Source organism: Cervus elaphus, chromosome 24 (genome assembly GCF_910594005.1).
Source record: "Cervus elaphus chromosome 24, mCerEla1.1, whole genome shotgun sequence".
Taxonomy (NCBI): Eukaryota; Metazoa; Chordata; class Mammalia; order Artiodactyla; family Cervidae; genus Cervus; species Cervus elaphus.
Window position 1 is genome coordinate 50,309,054 of NC_057838.1, and position 17,657 is coordinate 50,326,710.

General features: G+C 38.1%; 1 protein-coding gene across 2 annotated transcripts; it reads right to left on the reverse strand.

Moving 5' to 3' along the window:
- Positions 1-3,299: 3,299 nt before the first annotated feature.
- Positions 3,300-17,419, reverse strand: C24H3orf14 (chromosome 24 C3orf14 homolog). 2 transcript variants are annotated; one of them, XM_043886750.1, is made up of 5 exons: positions 17,102-17,419; positions 16,398-16,479; positions 14,927-15,050; positions 5,752-5,826; positions 3,300-3,700 (listed from the first exon to the last, which is right to left on the reverse strand). In XM_043886750.1, exons 2-5 carry the CDS (start codon positions 16,448-16,450, stop codon positions 3,566-3,568), a joined length of 387 nt encoding a protein of 128 aa, XP_043742685.1. In that variant the 5' UTR covers positions 16,451-16,479; positions 17,102-17,419; the 3' UTR covers positions 3,300-3,565. The 2 variants fall into 2 exon arrangements, with proteins under 2 accessions (XP_043742685.1, XP_043742684.1); XM_043886749.1 differs by having other exon boundaries at positions 16,398-16,482.
- Positions 17,420-17,657: the final 238 nt, after the last annotated feature.

Genomic DNA, 17,657 nt, shown 5'->3' on the forward strand with positions numbered 1-17,657 from the left:
CAGCTCCAGTTAGAAAGGGAGATCACAATGCCAGGTGTCAAATTCACCAATCAGTCCTCTCCACAATGGCTGAAGTTTGACATGTCTCCATGTTTGTCCCAGGAAACTCTTAACTGTTCTCTTATTAGCAGTAGGGAATTAAATTTCCTATGTAGACAAATTGACTTCTAAATTAGAAACAAAACCACCACCAAATGGAGAGGCACAGACACACTTTCTTGTTTCAATTTGAAGCTTTCTCAGAGTAATTTTTCTCCTCGTCCCCTTCTCCATATTTTCCACAGACTTTCTTTTACTGTTTGAATTCACCATCTAGTTACTACCTTCTCTGAAGAGGAGATTTTGGTCAGCAATTCTTAAAAATAAACTTAGTATCCTAATTAAAGTGGAAGAGTCAAAATAGACTACTGAAATGAAGACTGTTTTAAGTCGTGTAGGTATTATGTTTGGGCAGTTCTTGAAAAGCGGGGGAAAACTCTTCAGGGAGATTTAGAACTTTTTGTTCTAAACAAGAGGATTTCTTTAAAAAAAAATAAAAATAAAAGGATGTGAATTGGCTTAGAGTAAAAAGACAATAGACTTAGGAAGGAAAAGAATGTATTTTGTAGATAAGACAAATTCATGGCCTTGTGCATTAAATTTTACACAATATAACCCACTGTACTGTGGGTTTAATGCTAATATCTTCCTCCTGTCTAAAATTAATGACTGTGTACCCTCGTTTTTCACATAAATGTTCCCTCACTCTACCCTTAATCTGTCTCCAGTTGACTCAAAAGTGATAAAATAATCTCCAAATAAATTTAATTTTGAATCAAAAAATAAATATACCCACACACCTTTTTTCTTAATAGAAAAAGGAGAATGAAGCAGAGAATACAAAATGGTAAAGACTGTTAAAGATTATTTTAATTCTCATCTAAATCTTAAGCTAGCAAGTTAAAACACCTTGTATAGAAGGCAGAGAAAACCTGTCCTTTGACATCACTTTCACTCACACCGCTCCCTACGCATGGGAAAGAGCAGATGTCTGGTTTCCAGAGTATTAGGCTTTCCCCTGAGTACTTTAGTAAAACTAATATTTCGGAGAAAAGCTACAGCTCCTTCTGATCTTTAGCATTTTGTAGCTTAATAATATCATACACTAGAAGTGTTTCAGCTTTGAATGAGCTTTGAATATTTATGCATTTGCAGTAACCCAAGAAAGGCTATGAAAAATTCTTGGAACAAGCTTTATTTAGAAAACCCCATTATTCTGAAGATAAAAAAAAAAAGAAACTCATAGTTTTCATAAAGGCTAGTGGATATACAATATAGTATATGTAAGGGCACTGACTAGTGAGGAAGAAGACTCAATGGATGACATTTCTTTTTCTTTGTCTTTTTCCTACTAATTATGTACAAAATCTCTATTAGATATGGTATTTCTCCCCTCCTTACAGAAAAAATATACTTGGAAATTCCTATCTAAAGCTAATTTGACATGAAGACTATAGCGCCCTTTAATGGGGGTATCCAGGTCCCTTTGGGGATTTTTTTTTTTTTTAACATACACCATGTGGTGCAATCTGTTCCAGGCTACAAGGAGGGGCCTGGGGAAAAGCTCTATGGGGGCCAGGAATAAAGTCCTCTCTGGGAGTTGTTGAGGTACTAACTAGAAATGGGGGAAATGGAACAGTCAAAGCCCAGAAATCCCTTCCCCTCTGCCCTAAATCATAACCTGGGGAACATTAAACTTAGGTTTATTGAAAACACAATTTAGCAAGTTAATCAATTTGGGGGAGAAAAAACCTCAACCTTTTCTGAGATGGTTACATTGCTATTCATTTTGTATTTTAATCTAACCTACTGGTGATTTAATTTACAGAACTCAAAGGAAGCGTAATGCTCAAATATTTGAGGACGTTCACGTATCAACCACTGTTTAATTTTGGAATGTGCCTACTTGCTTGACACAATATTTTACCATCTCAACAAATGGTTAGCCTTTTTTTTTCACTTGACTAAAGAGAAATAAGTTTCACATTGCTTCATTCACCTTCTTATGTGCATATGCTGGGAAAGATTGGATGTTAAGAAAAAAAAAACTTCCTCATGTTCTCCCTACTACATCTAAATCTGTTTACCAATTCGAAGCTGCTAAAAAGCCCTGCATTCTCCTGCTAAATCAACTGGATGGCTAGAAACCAAACTGTAATGTAACAGGAAAAAAAATATATATCAATTTATTTTCGTGACAGAACATTCTTGAGAAGGTATAAAATTGTTCTGGTCTCTATGCCAGTTTTCTTTTTTCTTCCTTTCTCTGTCTTGCTTTTTAAAGGGCTTTCGGCTTTTAAGCCGATCCTTTTTATAGTTATGTAACAGTTCTAATATTTTGTGACATTTTGTATTGTGACACTATAGATGAAATTGTCATCGGACTGACACTCTGTGCTGTTTATTCCTTAATTACAACTGTTAGCACTGGAGAGAAGTGTGCTCATCTGCCAGCACATATTATGAAAACAACATTATTGTTACCCACACCAACACCCACTCAGCAGGATATTTCCAAGATGGTAGTTTAGAGGACCTATCAGCACAATGGATTTTTTTTTTTTCCAGCTTGTCCTATTGTCATCTTATAAAACTACAAACCAGTTTGAAATGGAAAGTCTTTCATTGTAATGTGGACTCCCTTTACTAAGCAGGGGCTGCTTTTATAATTAGAAAAATTAGAATTTTTTTTTTGTTTGAGCTCTCCAGCAGTGGTGGATTGAACAGTCTCAGGGTTGTTCAGGGTTGTGACCCAAAGCTTTCTGACTGACAGTTGTTTGAGAAATAACAAAAATAGAAGGGAGAGGGAAGGGCAGATTTAAAGATGAAAAGATAAGAGAGGAGTTTACTTGTATTCACAGGTTGGTGCTCTTTAAATAATCAACTCAAAATCCAGTGACCATTCTCAGCTCTACTAGTTCTTTTTCAGAACCCAGTCTGAGCCCTGCTGAAACTAGCTGCTTATTGAACACTTAACAGTTTACTTCTTTCTTCCAGAATTTTTACAGGATCAGTTATCTATGAGGGACGGACGAAATCCTATGACTCATTTCCTAATCAGTGTTACTATACTAAAGCAGTTGTCATTGTCTTTTCACCTGTTAAAAAACTAAAATGTAAGCAAACCTCTTGGATCTTGTGCCTTATCCTCTTAATAAAACAACTGAAAAGTAAGATTCTAGAAAATGTATAATCTGGTATTCACTCTTTAGATGAGAATCATGGAAATGATTAGAAAAAAAACAAAACAGCACACAACACTCAGCAGCTTATTTAATCAACAGCCCATTTTCCAATATCAGCTTTTAACACTTCCATGAGTTTGGTAGAAGACAAGTTTATGACACTGAAATGGCAGTAGATCTTCCAGTGATAACCTGGAAGTTGCCGGCAGATTCTCAAACCTTCATTGTCGCAGAGGACGTAATGAGGCAATCTCTCTTACTCCTAAAGTCCCCGCAGTGACCTGAATACTCTTTAATATACAGCTTTACTAGATAGGTTTCTGAAATACTATGTGGAGAAGCTATTGCTGCGCCCTCTTTTGAATGGTATCTTCTGCTTCATTTCCATTTTCACTAGTAGCAGGATACGGTGCTCTTCCTAAAAGAAACTGTTCCCATTTGGGAATATATTCTTCTACTGATGCCCAGTAAAGAGTCTGGGGGAGAAAAAAAAAACATCCAAAAGTGAAAAAGCATATCAAGCAATTGAACTTGGCTCTTCATAATAGTCTAAATGTTTATTCCCTTAAGTGTGCGTGTGTGCGTGTACACACACACTCACACACACTCACACACATACGTAGAATGCACTTCCTCTGCAGAATATTTTATGTTAATTTTAGAAAAAAAAATCTGGCTACTTACTAGTGTTAATTTTCAAATTTCTCAGTAAAACCAGAGCCTGGCAGAATTACAGGTTTTACAATTTTATTGTGATTTTACACGCCCTCTTGTGGCCAATCATGTGATTATTCCCAGTAGTATCATTTATGGCCACAAAAATCATTAAAAGTTCTTGTTTAATGTTTCTAATCCCGTACCAAATGACTCTTCATACTATAATTATCACAATGAAATGATTCACTGTGAACAACTGCCTTAGAATTAACAGGAAAAGAAGTGACCTGGGATGAGATCAGGAACTGAAATATAAAGAGGATGCTAACAGGATTCGGGTGAATTAACCCCTTGACTGTATGAGGGAGAAACATTAAAAATACGTATCCACTCTATCTTTTAGAACAGCACTTGATGTGGCAAATTGTAGCTTCTTCCCACACTTTTTTGGATAATGACAAAATAATACCAACATCACCTAGCTATTTTTAATTCAAATAACTTGGAAATTGAGGTGCTGTGTTTCTGCCTTGGTTGGAGCAGTCCTTAAGCTACAGAAGCTCCAACTGCATCACTGGATAGCTGTCCATGAGCTGGGTGGTCTCTTGGTTGACTGTCCTAAGTAAGCTGCCAAAAACTCTGTGTCATAGGAGGGCATTTTATATGAGATCATCACTATCAGTCTCATCTTGGGAAATTCAAAGAGTTAGATAGCACTGGGGACACACTCTGAGCAATAAAAAGGCATGGGGTGGGAGGAATTTCCTAGTGGTCCAGTGGTTAGGATGCGGCGCTTCCACAGTAGGGGGCTTGGGTTCGACCTGTGGTCAGAGAACTAAGATTCCATGTGCTGCATGACCAAAAAAATAAAATACTGTCATTTGAAAAAAAAAGATAACGGGAGTTCTGCAAACTGAAGATGGTATGGGCCTCCATTTATCTAGGCGTCTATGCATGTGGTCTGAGAAGTAGCCTGACGTACTTAAAACAGGGGCCATCCTGCTGTGCGAGACTAGCTAAGAAAAATACCAGCCGAGGCCTGTGGTTGGGTGTTTCTCCGCCATTCACGGCTGGATTAACCCCCATTGTTTGGCCCTGTCCAGGCCAGGGTAAGGTATTGGAAAATTCAACAAAGAAAAAGACATGCCCAGGGCACAACTTTGAACAGGAGTTTTTTCTGTCCTTGATCACTGCCTTTTCTTATTGCCCTAGATGACACAGAAGATTGCGGGGCAAATTCTCAGCCTTTCATTTTTGAGTCTGTTCACCTCCTTGGTTAGGCAGCAAGCAAAACTGCACTTAGAAAAAGGTCATTAAGAATATAGTGAAACTATTTTATATGTAGCAAATTCCCTTTCGGCACACATACATGCATATACCAACTATGGTTTATTTTTGCCAGCCATCTTCTCAATCTGTTCTTGAACAGAGCAAAATCAAACAGACAAAAGCCACGCTGTGCTGCATGATAATATGCATTTAAATAGCGCTGGTTGCATTTTTCGGTGAAGAGACTGAGCTGCTACTTGTAACATCAGCCAACAGGAAAAGCATTTTGGTGAGGCTGTCATCTTAAGATTTAGTGCATATTGTCTGTTAGGATTTAACAAGAGAGTAGTTTCTAAGTGACTTGGTGAAAAGACACAAGGTCTTGATAAAATTTTCACTTGACGTAAAAATTTTTTAAAACCAAAATACTTACAGACTACTACATCATACAAGGTATGGCACTGTGGACAGAGAGATCAATCGGGTACATTTTGTGTATTTTATTGGATGCAGAAAGCTGGGAAATACACAGAGCCACTTAAAATGCACCACTGACAGAATAGGAGTCTCTTGTTGGACATTTGTTCCTTAAGATTCTCACCTCAAGAGCAGCCACCTCAGCTGGTAGAACTGGATGAATCCGGGTCTGTAGAGACTTTTCTGCTGCTTCTATATCCTGAAACAGATAGAAGCATTTTTCAAAACATTCACAGACACACACAGCACCTCTAATAGCAATAGCTATGTATTTCTAATCTCTTGCTTCAACTCTTCTCTGCATACACAGTTTAAACTCATGGAGATGATGCTGACACAGAACTGATCACTGCTTAATTAACCAGTGGCAAATAGAGAAGCAAGTGTTTCTTATTTTAAAATAAAAGGCAGGGGATGGGAGTGGTACATCTAAGTTCTGCCTTTTTCATTTTAAGTAGTTAGTAAATGCCAATAATTCTTGGAAAAAGAACTTCCTCTAAAACTGCTCAGAGGACTAACTTAGCTTTAAAATCCTTTAAAAACAGCCAGATGGATAAAATAGTCAAATATTCCGATACTAAAAACAATCAGATCCTCAGACCCACACTAGGCTAATCTTCAAAGTGGAAGAGTTCTAGTCTGTCTAGATCATGCACATGGTATATTAATGACACACCTTTCATTTATGCAGGACTTCATATTTGAATTTTATACATAGGCAAATAGTCCCTATATTTAAAAGGTCCATGAGGTACCTGAGTACTCTGCAATAAGAACCTTTCGCTACGCTGTTTAGACTTTTAGTACCAGATTTCTAAGCTAATCTCAAAGGCAAATTTTATTGCGAGGTAGTATATCCTTCAGCTCATGGCATTCAAGCACTGTGTGTTACTAAGTACTTAAACATGTAGATACTTATGTTTTCTCTTATGGATGTAGAAACACAAGAGTATTTAAGCTTGATTCATACTTCAGGAACGATTTTATCTAGATCTGTACATAAAGTTCATGCCCAGAAATGTAAGACTTTACAAGTTGTTAGAGAGATACTCCAGCCCCGTGTAGTAAATTCTCCCCAAATCAGCACCTCTCTTGTCTCATGCTTGCTCAGGTCTGTCCAGTTCACAGGGCCACCGGTGGGAAGGCTGTGTAAATTCTGTCTCTCAGCTTAATAAGTTGATAGAAAAGAAAAAGTTCTCTGCTCCATGTAGAAGCACAGGAGCGATCTGAGTACAGGGCTGTTGGACAGAAGGAGAGCGATGGAAAAGGGCGTGGGAGTGGGGTGTGAAGAAGCCAACGCTGAACAGGAGAAAAGAGATAGCAGATGGCAGCGGCGGGAGCAAGGGATGGGTGTGAAATGGAAAAGGGAAAAACAGGAAATTCCCTAAAGGGACTCCCCAAAGTTGCACAGCCATTAGTGCACCTGCTGTCTGGAGGAAGGTGATTTGAAGGGGAAAGAAAATGATTTAGGGATAAAAAGCTCATCTATTAGCATCTCTATCCCATATCAGCAGTTCACGACCAACATGCAGGTTAGAGGGCTTTTGATGTCAATGATACAACAGACACGGGATACCAACTCTTCTGTTTACACTGAGATTCAACAGGGTTCTGGAAAAACCGCTTTATACATCTAGGAATCAAACAAAACTCACAATCCCAATGTTACCATTATTCTAAGAACAGTTACAAAGTTACCTGAACTGGGAGATCTAGGTGCTGCTAGCACCTGTCAGTTCAGTTCAGTTCAGTCGCTCAGTCGTGTCTGACTCTTTGCGACCTATAGGCAAGATTAAATATTTTTCTTAAAGATCAGGAAATAAGAATACTGAGTATCTTGTAGAGAAGAGCAGATTTGCAGTGGAAAGAGCAGACAGGAGGAGAGGGACGCATGGCCTGGAAAAGCAGGCCCAAGTCCGCCAAACCCGGCTGTCATCTCTGCAGCATTTGGACAAGGGATTATCACCCCTCGAGAGAACTTCTTCCGTAGCTCAAGTCATATTTCACTTCTTTCAATGTTTTGCTTACCTCTCGGACTCCTCCTCCCCCTCTGCTCCTTGGCTGGCTCTTTTTTTCTCTCATTAATCCTCAGTGTGGGCTTTCTTAAGATTTGAGACATCTGGCCCCAGCTTTTCACTTTTTCTGCCTCCAAGATTGTCTCTGATTCAGTATCAATTATTATTATAGAAGGATGGCTAGTTTCTCTTCCTGGCCCTTAATTCTAAACCTGATAAAACTAAACTCATCTTTTTCCACTGACTGTATTAAACGTGTACTAGTGGGAATTCTATCCACTCAGATACCTATGCTGTATCGTGTAATTCCAAATCTTATTCCTGCCATTTAAAAATTCAGCGCTCCCTATATTGTTCTTTCAGGATGTCTCCTCTGGCCTTTTCATGTGATTGTTAATGCTGTGGCCTTCTGATTACACTTATTCATTCAACAAATACTTAATGCTTACTTGTACTCATGCCTAGACCATATTGTACTTTAATACATACTTGGAATTGATTAGTTCTGCTAAAAGCTACTTTACATATGTCCTCCCCTAGATTTAAAAAAAGATAAATTGGTACCCACAACACAGAGGATCAAGCAGGCATTCCTTAGCCTGACTCAGAATCTCAGCAATTTGACAGCATCCTTCTGTAGCAAGTTGTATCTTAATCCTTCGACATAAGAACCTTCTTTTTCACTATATGCTGCCTAAAGGAAAGGACTATGTCTTATATAACCTTTAAGCATCTGAGAATCTAATAAGTGCAGGGTATGTACTAGGTACTGAAATATTCATTAAGTAAATACAGGCTGAAGGGTCAAAGAATCCTGAGTATAAATCAGAAACTTTAAAGAAAAAGAAAAAAGTACCCAAGGGGGTAGGGGAAGAAAAGGAAGAAAGAGGAAAACAGGGGCTTGCTGGCCAGCTTTACCTGACTCCCTTGTTGTCTTGTTGTATAGACTTGTCACTAGATCATTTAAAATTGTTAGAAAACAGCTGACAAAGCAGTCCCTACAGCTTGAAGATAAACAGATCTAACTGCTATCTAGTAGGTGGCATAGCTACACAGAGAATAAATATATCAAGTGACCTTAGAACACAATATTTTGAGTGAGCAACCCTAGTGAGATACACTCTAAGGACAAAAAGAATCTTAGTAAAAGCATCTTACTGAAAACGATTCTTTATAATCACATGGACAGTGACAGTGCTGTCTGGATCATAGGATATAAGGTACAGAAGTACTTGTGCTGGTGTTGGAAACTTCTTTGGGAACAGATTTTGGATTTCAGAAAAAGAAGTTAGAGGTATAAAATCTATGATTTTAAGTTAAAAGCCTTGCAAACTGGAATCCTGGAATTTCTGATAGGAGCTCTTATCTTTTAAAAAACAAAAAAACAAAAAAACAAAGGTCAAAATAAACACCACCATTGCCCAGAGAGAGGGCTCTGAACATATTTCCTACCAAAAGGATCCAGGGCTCCTTGGAACAGTGGCTGTTCCAGGTCTCAGCAACAAATGCACATGATGAGCCTGGAATGTTTCATCAGAACAGAAAGGAAACTGTCATGCTGCTGAGATCTCAGCAGAGGCATTCAGGAGCTAATCTGAAGAGGTTCCCACTTGTTTAAAATGGGACAAGTTGACAATAAACGGGAATAAATACTGAAATGGATTGAAACATTTCCAACCCAGGACACCTCAAAAAACAACAGCAACAAAACACAAAACAATATAAAAAACCAACCAAAACCAACAACACCTAATTGGTCACTTTTGCAGGACAGTAGAGAGCCAACTTATTATTCTGAAAACTAAATAGAATCAAGCATTCGTCATGCTTATTCCTCTATGAAATATACCTCAGTGTAATCAAATAATTGATGAGGACAAGTGTCTCTTAATATAACTAATCAGCAGTTGAATGAGAAGGAATAAAAGAATTTGAATATTGCTTTTCATAACCCCTAATGAGTATACTTAGGCAGTGATCATCAATGCCTAACATTCCAAAAAAAGAGAGACAGCTGGCATTATGGAAGTGTTCTTCCCAAAAACATAGAATCTGAATCTGCTCAGGCCTCTCTATAATCTGTACTGCTAATGAAGTATTTCTTAGCCTCAAGTAGCTGCTGAGCACTTGAAATATACAAGTCTGAATTAAGATGTGTTGTGATGTACAATACACACTGAATTTTGAGAGTCTAGTAAGAAAATAGAATATAAAATATTTACTAACTTTTTATAGCAATTAAATTTGAAATATGTTTGAAGTCTTAACATTTTACTTAGTCTGTTCAGGTTGACATTATTAAAATTAGTTCCTTGGAAATTTAAAATTACATATGTGGCTTGCACCACATTTCTGTTACACAACACAATTTAGATCTGTCAATTATATTAAAAGGAATGAGGGGAAACAGAGCAACATGTTAAATGAGTACCTCAGTGATGGAAGTAGTGATACCCAGAAACTCAACGGGACAAATGACCCAATTCCTTTAACAAATATATTAAAAGCAGGGATAAAAGAGCAGGGAGAACTGTGAGAAATTTAGGAAACCTCTATCAATTACAAGTTGAATTTTATGTGGAACCTGATTAGCTATTTGAGGGTTTATTGTTAATTTCTTAGGTTGATACTGACATTTTGATTTTGGTTAAAACAGTCCTTATCTTTTAGTGACAGACACTGAAATAAAGGGATGTACAGAAATATTTACAGGTGAAACAATGCAGTGTCTGAAGGTTAGCTTCAAAGTGATGTGAGGGGGTAGAGGTGAAGAGTATAGACAAAACAAGCTGGCTGTGTTCTGACAATGATTGAATGTGGGTGATAAGTGCATGGAAATATTCTTCTATCCCTTCTTTTGCATAGTTGTGAGATTTTTCATAGCAATTAAAAAACAAGCTTCCAGTGGGTGAAAGTATAACTGTTACTCTGTGGCATGACTCGGGAGCCTGTATAAACAAATTGACTCCTGAAAAGGAAAAGGAAGGAGCACAAAGCATCATGTACCAAGATCTGTCTTTGCTCCTCCCTGCCTACATCCCTCCCTCCCCATCGAGCTGCGGCTGGGCTGGGTTTAATCTTTTAAGCTGCTGGAGTGGCAATTTCTGGGATACAAAAAATAAGATATTAAAGACATGAAGTGTAAGGGTCATTGGTACAAAGAACGCAGAGACATGTGTTAAACATACGCATTGGGGAAAGTGAGAAATGTGAGAGGAAAGAGCAGAGACCTGGGCCGCCAAGTACTGGCCATCCTGGGTGGCAGTTGTGACTGCCAGCTGCCCCGTGGAGGCTTCCAGGACGTCCCTGAAGGAGAGCACCGGCTGTGTGTCTGACCTGCTGGAGGACACTCTCGTTCTTCCTCACTCTGTCCTATTGGTCCATCTCACAAGAGATGGACCTGTTGCCAAAAAAGCATCTTTTGGGGTTTAAACTAAATTTTGTGGAGGAAAAGGTGGGAGAGAGGGCGGTTTTTATCATGGAAATATTTGTAGAATAAAATATTTTCAGGCTTCTAAGTCCATTTATGTTTGATTTTTAAAGGCAGATAGAGTTCATTGTATTAACGGTAACAGAAAAAAAAAAAATCACTGAGCCAGTTTTCAAAATCCACTGTCTTCCATGACATTTACTGACTAAACCCTTACTATGAATTTTCTTCACTACTTACATTCATATACATTTTTTACTAAGTTTGAATCTTTGATGGGATTACTCTCATTCCCCTTTTAAAATCAGTCTTTGATATTTGTGCTAATTTATTTATCCAAATGCAATTAAAGACACTTTTTGTTGGGATTTTACTAAATCTAAAAATAATTTTGTGACAGATGACTTAGAAAAAATAAGTTTCCCCAGTCAGGATTAAGGCTTATGTCTTCATTTAAGTTTTCCCTTAAAACTGCCACTGAAGTGTAATAATTATCTTCATAGCAGTCATACAGATCCTTTGTTAAGAGCATTCCCAAGTATGTATTTTATAATTTTATTGCTAACGTGAATGTGATCTCTATTTTCCACCTGTATACATAGGATTGCTATTGATTTTTATATGTTTATGTTTTACCCCTTAATTTTACTCAAATCATACTAGTTTTGAAACAACCTTGGCTTCTCTTAAGTATAAAGACATGTCATTGAAAGATGCTAGTGTTATAGCTTTCTTTCTTAAAGTTAAAGCTCATGCCCTTTTAGTGTTCATGATACTGTTCAGAACATGGGAATAAGGTCAGATAATGGACAGTATACAGTCATCCTTACTTTGTTTACTATATTATAGGAGTGCTACCAGGTTTTAAGGGCACCATTTTCAATTGCACTTGGTACTTAAGTACCTATTCTGCTCTAACTTAATCTGTGTGTGTGTGTGTGTTCAGGAGAATCTTATTCCTTGATTGTGGATCAAATCTGTGCCCCCTACACTGGGAGCACAGAGTCTTAACCACTGAACTGCCCAGGAAATCCTATTTAATCTGTTCTTGCAAAGGGATGTTAGGAGTGATACATTATGGTTTTCTCATCTCTATAAATTAAGGGATTCGCCCAGATCAGTGGTTTTCCCAGTTCTCTAGAGACCCAGCAGTACAGTCAAGGAAGGGACTGTAGGACTTTGGGCCAAAGCAGGACCACTTTTCTCTGCTGTGTGTGCTCAGTCCTGTCTGAATCTTTGTGACCCTGTGGACTGTTGCCCGCCAGGCCCTCTGTCCATAGTGTTTCCCAGGCAAGAGTACTGGAGTAGATGGCCATTCCCTCCTTCAGGGGGTCTTCCCAACCCAGGGGTTGAACTTGCATCTCCTGCATTGGCAAGTGGGTTGTTTACCACTAAGCATCGGGGAGGACCTTTATTTTACATCTGTGGGAAAAGTTTTTATGCTAAAAAACAAAAAAGCAAAACAAAAAAGACTTTAGATAAGAATCTAAAGCTATATGCTTTTTACAGTCTTTCCCAGCTCAAATTCTGTAATCAAGTCCTATTTATCTTAACAATAACGTCTGTGGGAGAGTCACTAAAATTATATCCCTCGTATATAAAAATTATATATGAGGGAAAGAAGGACAAAAAAAGGTTGCATATCCAATTATTCAAAGTGACTAAGCACACATGTTAAAAACTAGGGGGAAACTGCATCTGTAACTTTACCTGGGATGTAAGAGAGTTAAAAAAATGTTTATAAAAAGCTGAAAGGAAATATAGAAAAATATACTAATTTCTGGACAGGCAGATGATATAGAAGGTTTTCCATCTTGGCTCTTTCAAGTTTTTTTATAATAAGAGTATATTATTTTGATAATTAAGGGAAAAAACACCATACCAAACTGGTTTCTCAAGACTATGAAACTAGGTTCATTACCTTCCTTTTAGATGACAGTGATTTCTTAGCTACCTCCTTAAATCTTTCCATTTTTGAAATTACTTTGCTAAATAGCAAATGAATGAATCTTTCTTAAAAACTCTTTCATGTGTTTACGTCTTGCTTTTTTTTTCCTTTTTTTTTTTTGCTCACAACACTATATTATCTCTACATACCAAGTCTCAACTTCATTTCATCTCACAATTCAGCCTGTTTCCTGGGGCCTTCCAAGCCAGTTAGCTTAGGATCCCGTGAACATTAATAGGCCGTTCATTCTTCTGGTCTTGGCTCGTCCTTGAGAACTCAATAGAATGTCTTCCCGCTTAGCTTAGCTTCTTCTCTGAGACCTCATAGAATATTCTAGCTCTCCAAGAGTTTTTAACACTTCTAAAGTGCTAAGTACTTTAACACTCCTAAAGTGCTGAGTACCCTGGAGGAGGGCGTGGCAACCCACTCCAGTATTCTTGCCTGGAAAATCTCCATGGACAGAGGGCCTGGCGGGCTACAGTCCACGGGGTCACAAAGAGTAGGACACTACTGAGCGACTGAGCACACAGCAAAGTGCTGAGTATTCCACAGCGTGTAATTAATGTTTGATCATACAGGGTCTCTGTTTTGCATATATTTTAGGTCATGAACAGAGCCTGTAAGCTACTTGATGTAAAGGACCTAACTTGTAGTTACTTTGTTACTCTCACTTTCGGCTCAAAACTAGCTCAAGAGTAAAGAGCTGGGCATTCATCAAATACTTGGGCATTAAAAGGAAGACAATATCACCTGCACTCGCCGATATTACCTGCACTCACCGTAACAAGTAGCAAGCAAGCCGTGAAGACTTCCAATTTGGATTTTCTGACTTTTCAGAGCAACTTCTAGATTACCCTATATATTTCCATTTAAAAATAAATATTGCAAATACCATTGGGCAAGTAAGACATATGGCAATATAGAATGCTTTGGTAGCACTATGGCTGTGACTTAAATTACTGTGGATCAAACTGCCAGAAGCTGAGAAGATAACTGAATTTTCCTCTTCCTTTATCCTCTAGTGAGGACAGAAGAGAACTACATCATGCCTATCGATGAAAATATTTAACAATAAAAAACTGAAAACACTGCTTTATAACTTAAATAATATAGCCTTACTACCAAATGTTTTAGTCATAGGATCTCTTGGAAGCTCGAATGGAAGCAAACTTTAGGGTTTTAATTATGGATGAAGCCATACAATTCTGGAAGCAAAGTACAGCAAGCAGCCAAAAATGTTACACATATGATTTTACTCCAAATGGGCACACTGGCCAAATGGTGAGGCCCTGCGCAGTCACATACTTTGACCACCTCCTCCATCACCATCAAAGAAGATCCTGGGAAATCTGTTACCTCAGATACGAAATCTGTATATTGACTGTGGCCCCAGGAGGGCAAAATCAAATTGTTTCGAGCATATGATAGGTACTTTATCGTGTTTCAGAATCTCCCTACAAATCAAAGAAGATGGAAGATAGAAGCTATGTCTTTTTTTTTCTTTTTTTGGTTGTGTTAGGTCTTAGTTGCGATATGAGCATGAGGAATCTTAGTTCCCTGACCAGGGATCCAACTCATGTCCCCTGCATCCGAAGACAGATTCTTAACGACTGGGCTGCCAGGGAAGTCCCCAGAAGCTATGTCTTGTATTTGTTACTTCTTGTACAAAGATGGCTTTAAAGTTCTAAAGTTATTGATTTTTCATTAGCCTAAGCAAACGTCAAGGCTCTCATTTTAATAAGTGAAAATCCATGCTTCTTGTCTAGTTAACATGAATTTAAATAGTAGTGTATCATTAATTCTATTTGTTACTCAAAGGAATTACATAAATCAAAGTAATGGAATTGAATTAAAACCTTTTTGCAAAAGTGGGGAAAATAGGTTTCATTCATTCAGAGAATCTTACCTTTAAAAGACTAACATTCCTTTGTAAAGCGGCGTTAGCTGCTTGTGTCTGAGAGGCCTTTCCCTTGTTTTGATCTTCAGGTTTATTCTCCATTCGTTGAAGTAACATTAATCTCTGTGATACTCTACAAAAAAATGAAGATTATGTAACGATTTTAAAAAGAAACATTTTATTGCTTGGCCAATATAAATCATTTCTTAATTGCACCTCACTTCCAGTTCAACCTACTTTTAAAGCCAGTTACTATATGTCAGTTAATAAGACAGTGAACAACTTAGGTAGTTCAGGAAGTCTTCAGTCTCAGTGAAATTATTTTTATTTTCATATTTACACTGTAAGTACACACTTGTGTTTTTTTAACCTCTCTAGTCTTGAAAGTATTTTAAAGTGTTGGAAAATATTTAGTGCAAATGCAAACTGTAATCCATACCCCTTTGTACACACACTTAAATATACCTCCCCACACAGACATTGGTATGACTTGCTATACAAAACCTTCTGCTTAACACTTCAGTACCCCTGAATCTTATGTTACACATTTAGAATTGTGCTAAACTTCCATATGTTTGAAGCAGCAATAAAAATATTTTTTTCCTCTTTTTCCAAGAGAAAGATGATAGTTCCATATATGAGTGAGAGGCTGTGTGTACACATGCATACTCACAACATGGTAAAACTAATTGAAGATGTAGAAAGTTGTAAATAAATTATCAAACCACTTGGTTATATATAACGGACTTCAAAAGTTTCTCCATGGTTAAATGCTACTTTTGTAAGTGTTGAGTCTTATTAAGTGATCAAATGAGAAAACATACACAAATGGTACAGTAGCAGTCTCACTGTTTCTCAAAGAGTTGAGGAGATTCTCAGGAAACAGTATGTTGCACAGGGTTGTTCTTGAGAGTAGAAATAAAAAGCCAGGTCTTTGAAAAGTCATTTTCATAAGAAAAATACCTTAGAAGGCCAAGGCAGAGAGGCTGGTAAGTATTTAAAGAAAAGCAATACATGCGAGCCCACAAACAGCGGTTAGAGAAGGGTTAATACTAAAGAACAGTGCCGGACTGGCCATAGAATTTGCAGAGCCCAGTGCAAAATGAAAATGTGGCTCCTAGGCTAAATCTAGTGCAGGGCCTGTGACTATACAGGTCACACACTCATGAAAGCTGGTCTTGGTAAAAGGCTTAGAGAAGTTCACTGAAGTGCAGTGTAGAGCATAGAGCGGCTAAGGGGGAGAGTGAATTTATCTAGATACTAGTAACAAGAAATGAAAGACATAAAACATAATCAGACCTTTTAATCTTTGTTGTTCTTGAGGGGTAATGACACTCCTTAAAACCAAAATCTCTCAAGTGTCACAAAAATTGACACACTTACAGATTTTTAAGTTTTCCTGTGCACACAGTGTCACTAATAAAGCCAGTACAGTGCATACATTGAGATTAGCCTTTTTAAAACAACAACAACAACTTACATTTCTTCATGTCTTTTAGAAAGGCGAATTTCTTGAGTGAGCAGAGACGTCATCTTTAATCAAAGCTGCCTTGATAAGCTTTCTGCTAAATAGTAAGGACATTTAAAGTTATTTCTACCCCATGGCCTTAGCTTTGCAACATTTTGATCATTCAGCATCTCAATCTATTGGTTCTGTCTCAGAAGGGAAAAATACAGCTTGGGCTGTGATGATGTTTTTAAATGCATTCTTTCATTTTACATATGTTTACTCACAATGCATAGTTTTCCAGATGCCATATGCAATCCAGAACACTGACACAGGTAAACACAGCATACTTCCCCTGTCCCCCACCCCCAACCACACACACACTTTAACCTTAATCAGAATTCAAAACAAGCAGCTGGTACCAAGACTAGTAAACATTTTACTGAATCAACAAAACAAAACAAAAATCCACTGTGTATAATTCAGAGAAATACCATCCCTCAGACACACAGACAAACAAGTATGAAAACCAACTGGAAACTCATGGTTTTTCCTTTATTGGAAGACTGCCCAGTTCTACTATCTCTCTTCCAGATGGGGAAGTATTTTTCATGCCTAACTGTGGAGAAAAGTATCTTAAAGTGGTTTCACCTTACCCTGGCTGCTCTGGACTCTTCATTAGCGGAGTTTGGGAAAACCCATTTTCACAAAACACTGTACACCATTAGCAAGCTCACCTTGGTAGAAGTGCCTGGGCCAATACAGACAGAGGTCTAGTGAACTACTTGGATGGCTGTGAGTCTGAAAGCAAATCATCTGGTTGGGTGCAAGGACCGAAGTTTCCTGACTGCACAAAGGGAGAATGCAGCTAAGCCAAAATAATATAATTAAAAAAAAAAAAAAAAGAATGAAAATTCAGTCTTAGAATGAAGCACTGGCTTTCCTAAATTTTATGAAACTAATACTGGTTGTCTGCTCGTCGCCTGCGTTTCCAGCACTGATTAAAAAAAAAAATGAGCTCTTCCTTCAGCACACACACAGAGCGTAGGTCTCTGAGCAAAGTCGAGGAAAATGGAAATATACTGCCCTGCCCTCAGCGGGTTTCTTCCTGAAGATACCGCTGTTTTCAGCACCGCGGACAGCAATCGCGCGCAGGCTAGCCAGGAAGGGGTCGAATTACAGATACTCCGACGAAATCACCTCAGGCCTTTCTCCCAGTATCGAATGCAGTGTCAAGGAAATCGCTGGAAGTGAGTCCATGGTAACTTCTTTTCTGTGGCGACCAGCATCAAC

Bases quoted from the DNA above. Each gene is read 5' to 3' on its own strand.
- C24H3orf14 (XM_043886750.1), bottom strand. From the start codon at position 16,450: ATGACGTCTCTGCTCACTCAAGAAATTCGCCTTTCTAAAAGACATGAA. The intron at 15,051-16,397 runs GTAAGTTGTTGT...ATTTTTTTGTAG, and splicing joins TCTAAAAGACATGAAGAAAT to AGTATCACAGAGATTAATGT. The intron at 3,701-5,751 runs GTGAGAATCTTA...TTTCTCCCCCAG, and splicing joins CTGAGGTGGCTGCTCTTGAG to ACTCTTTACTGGGCATCAGT.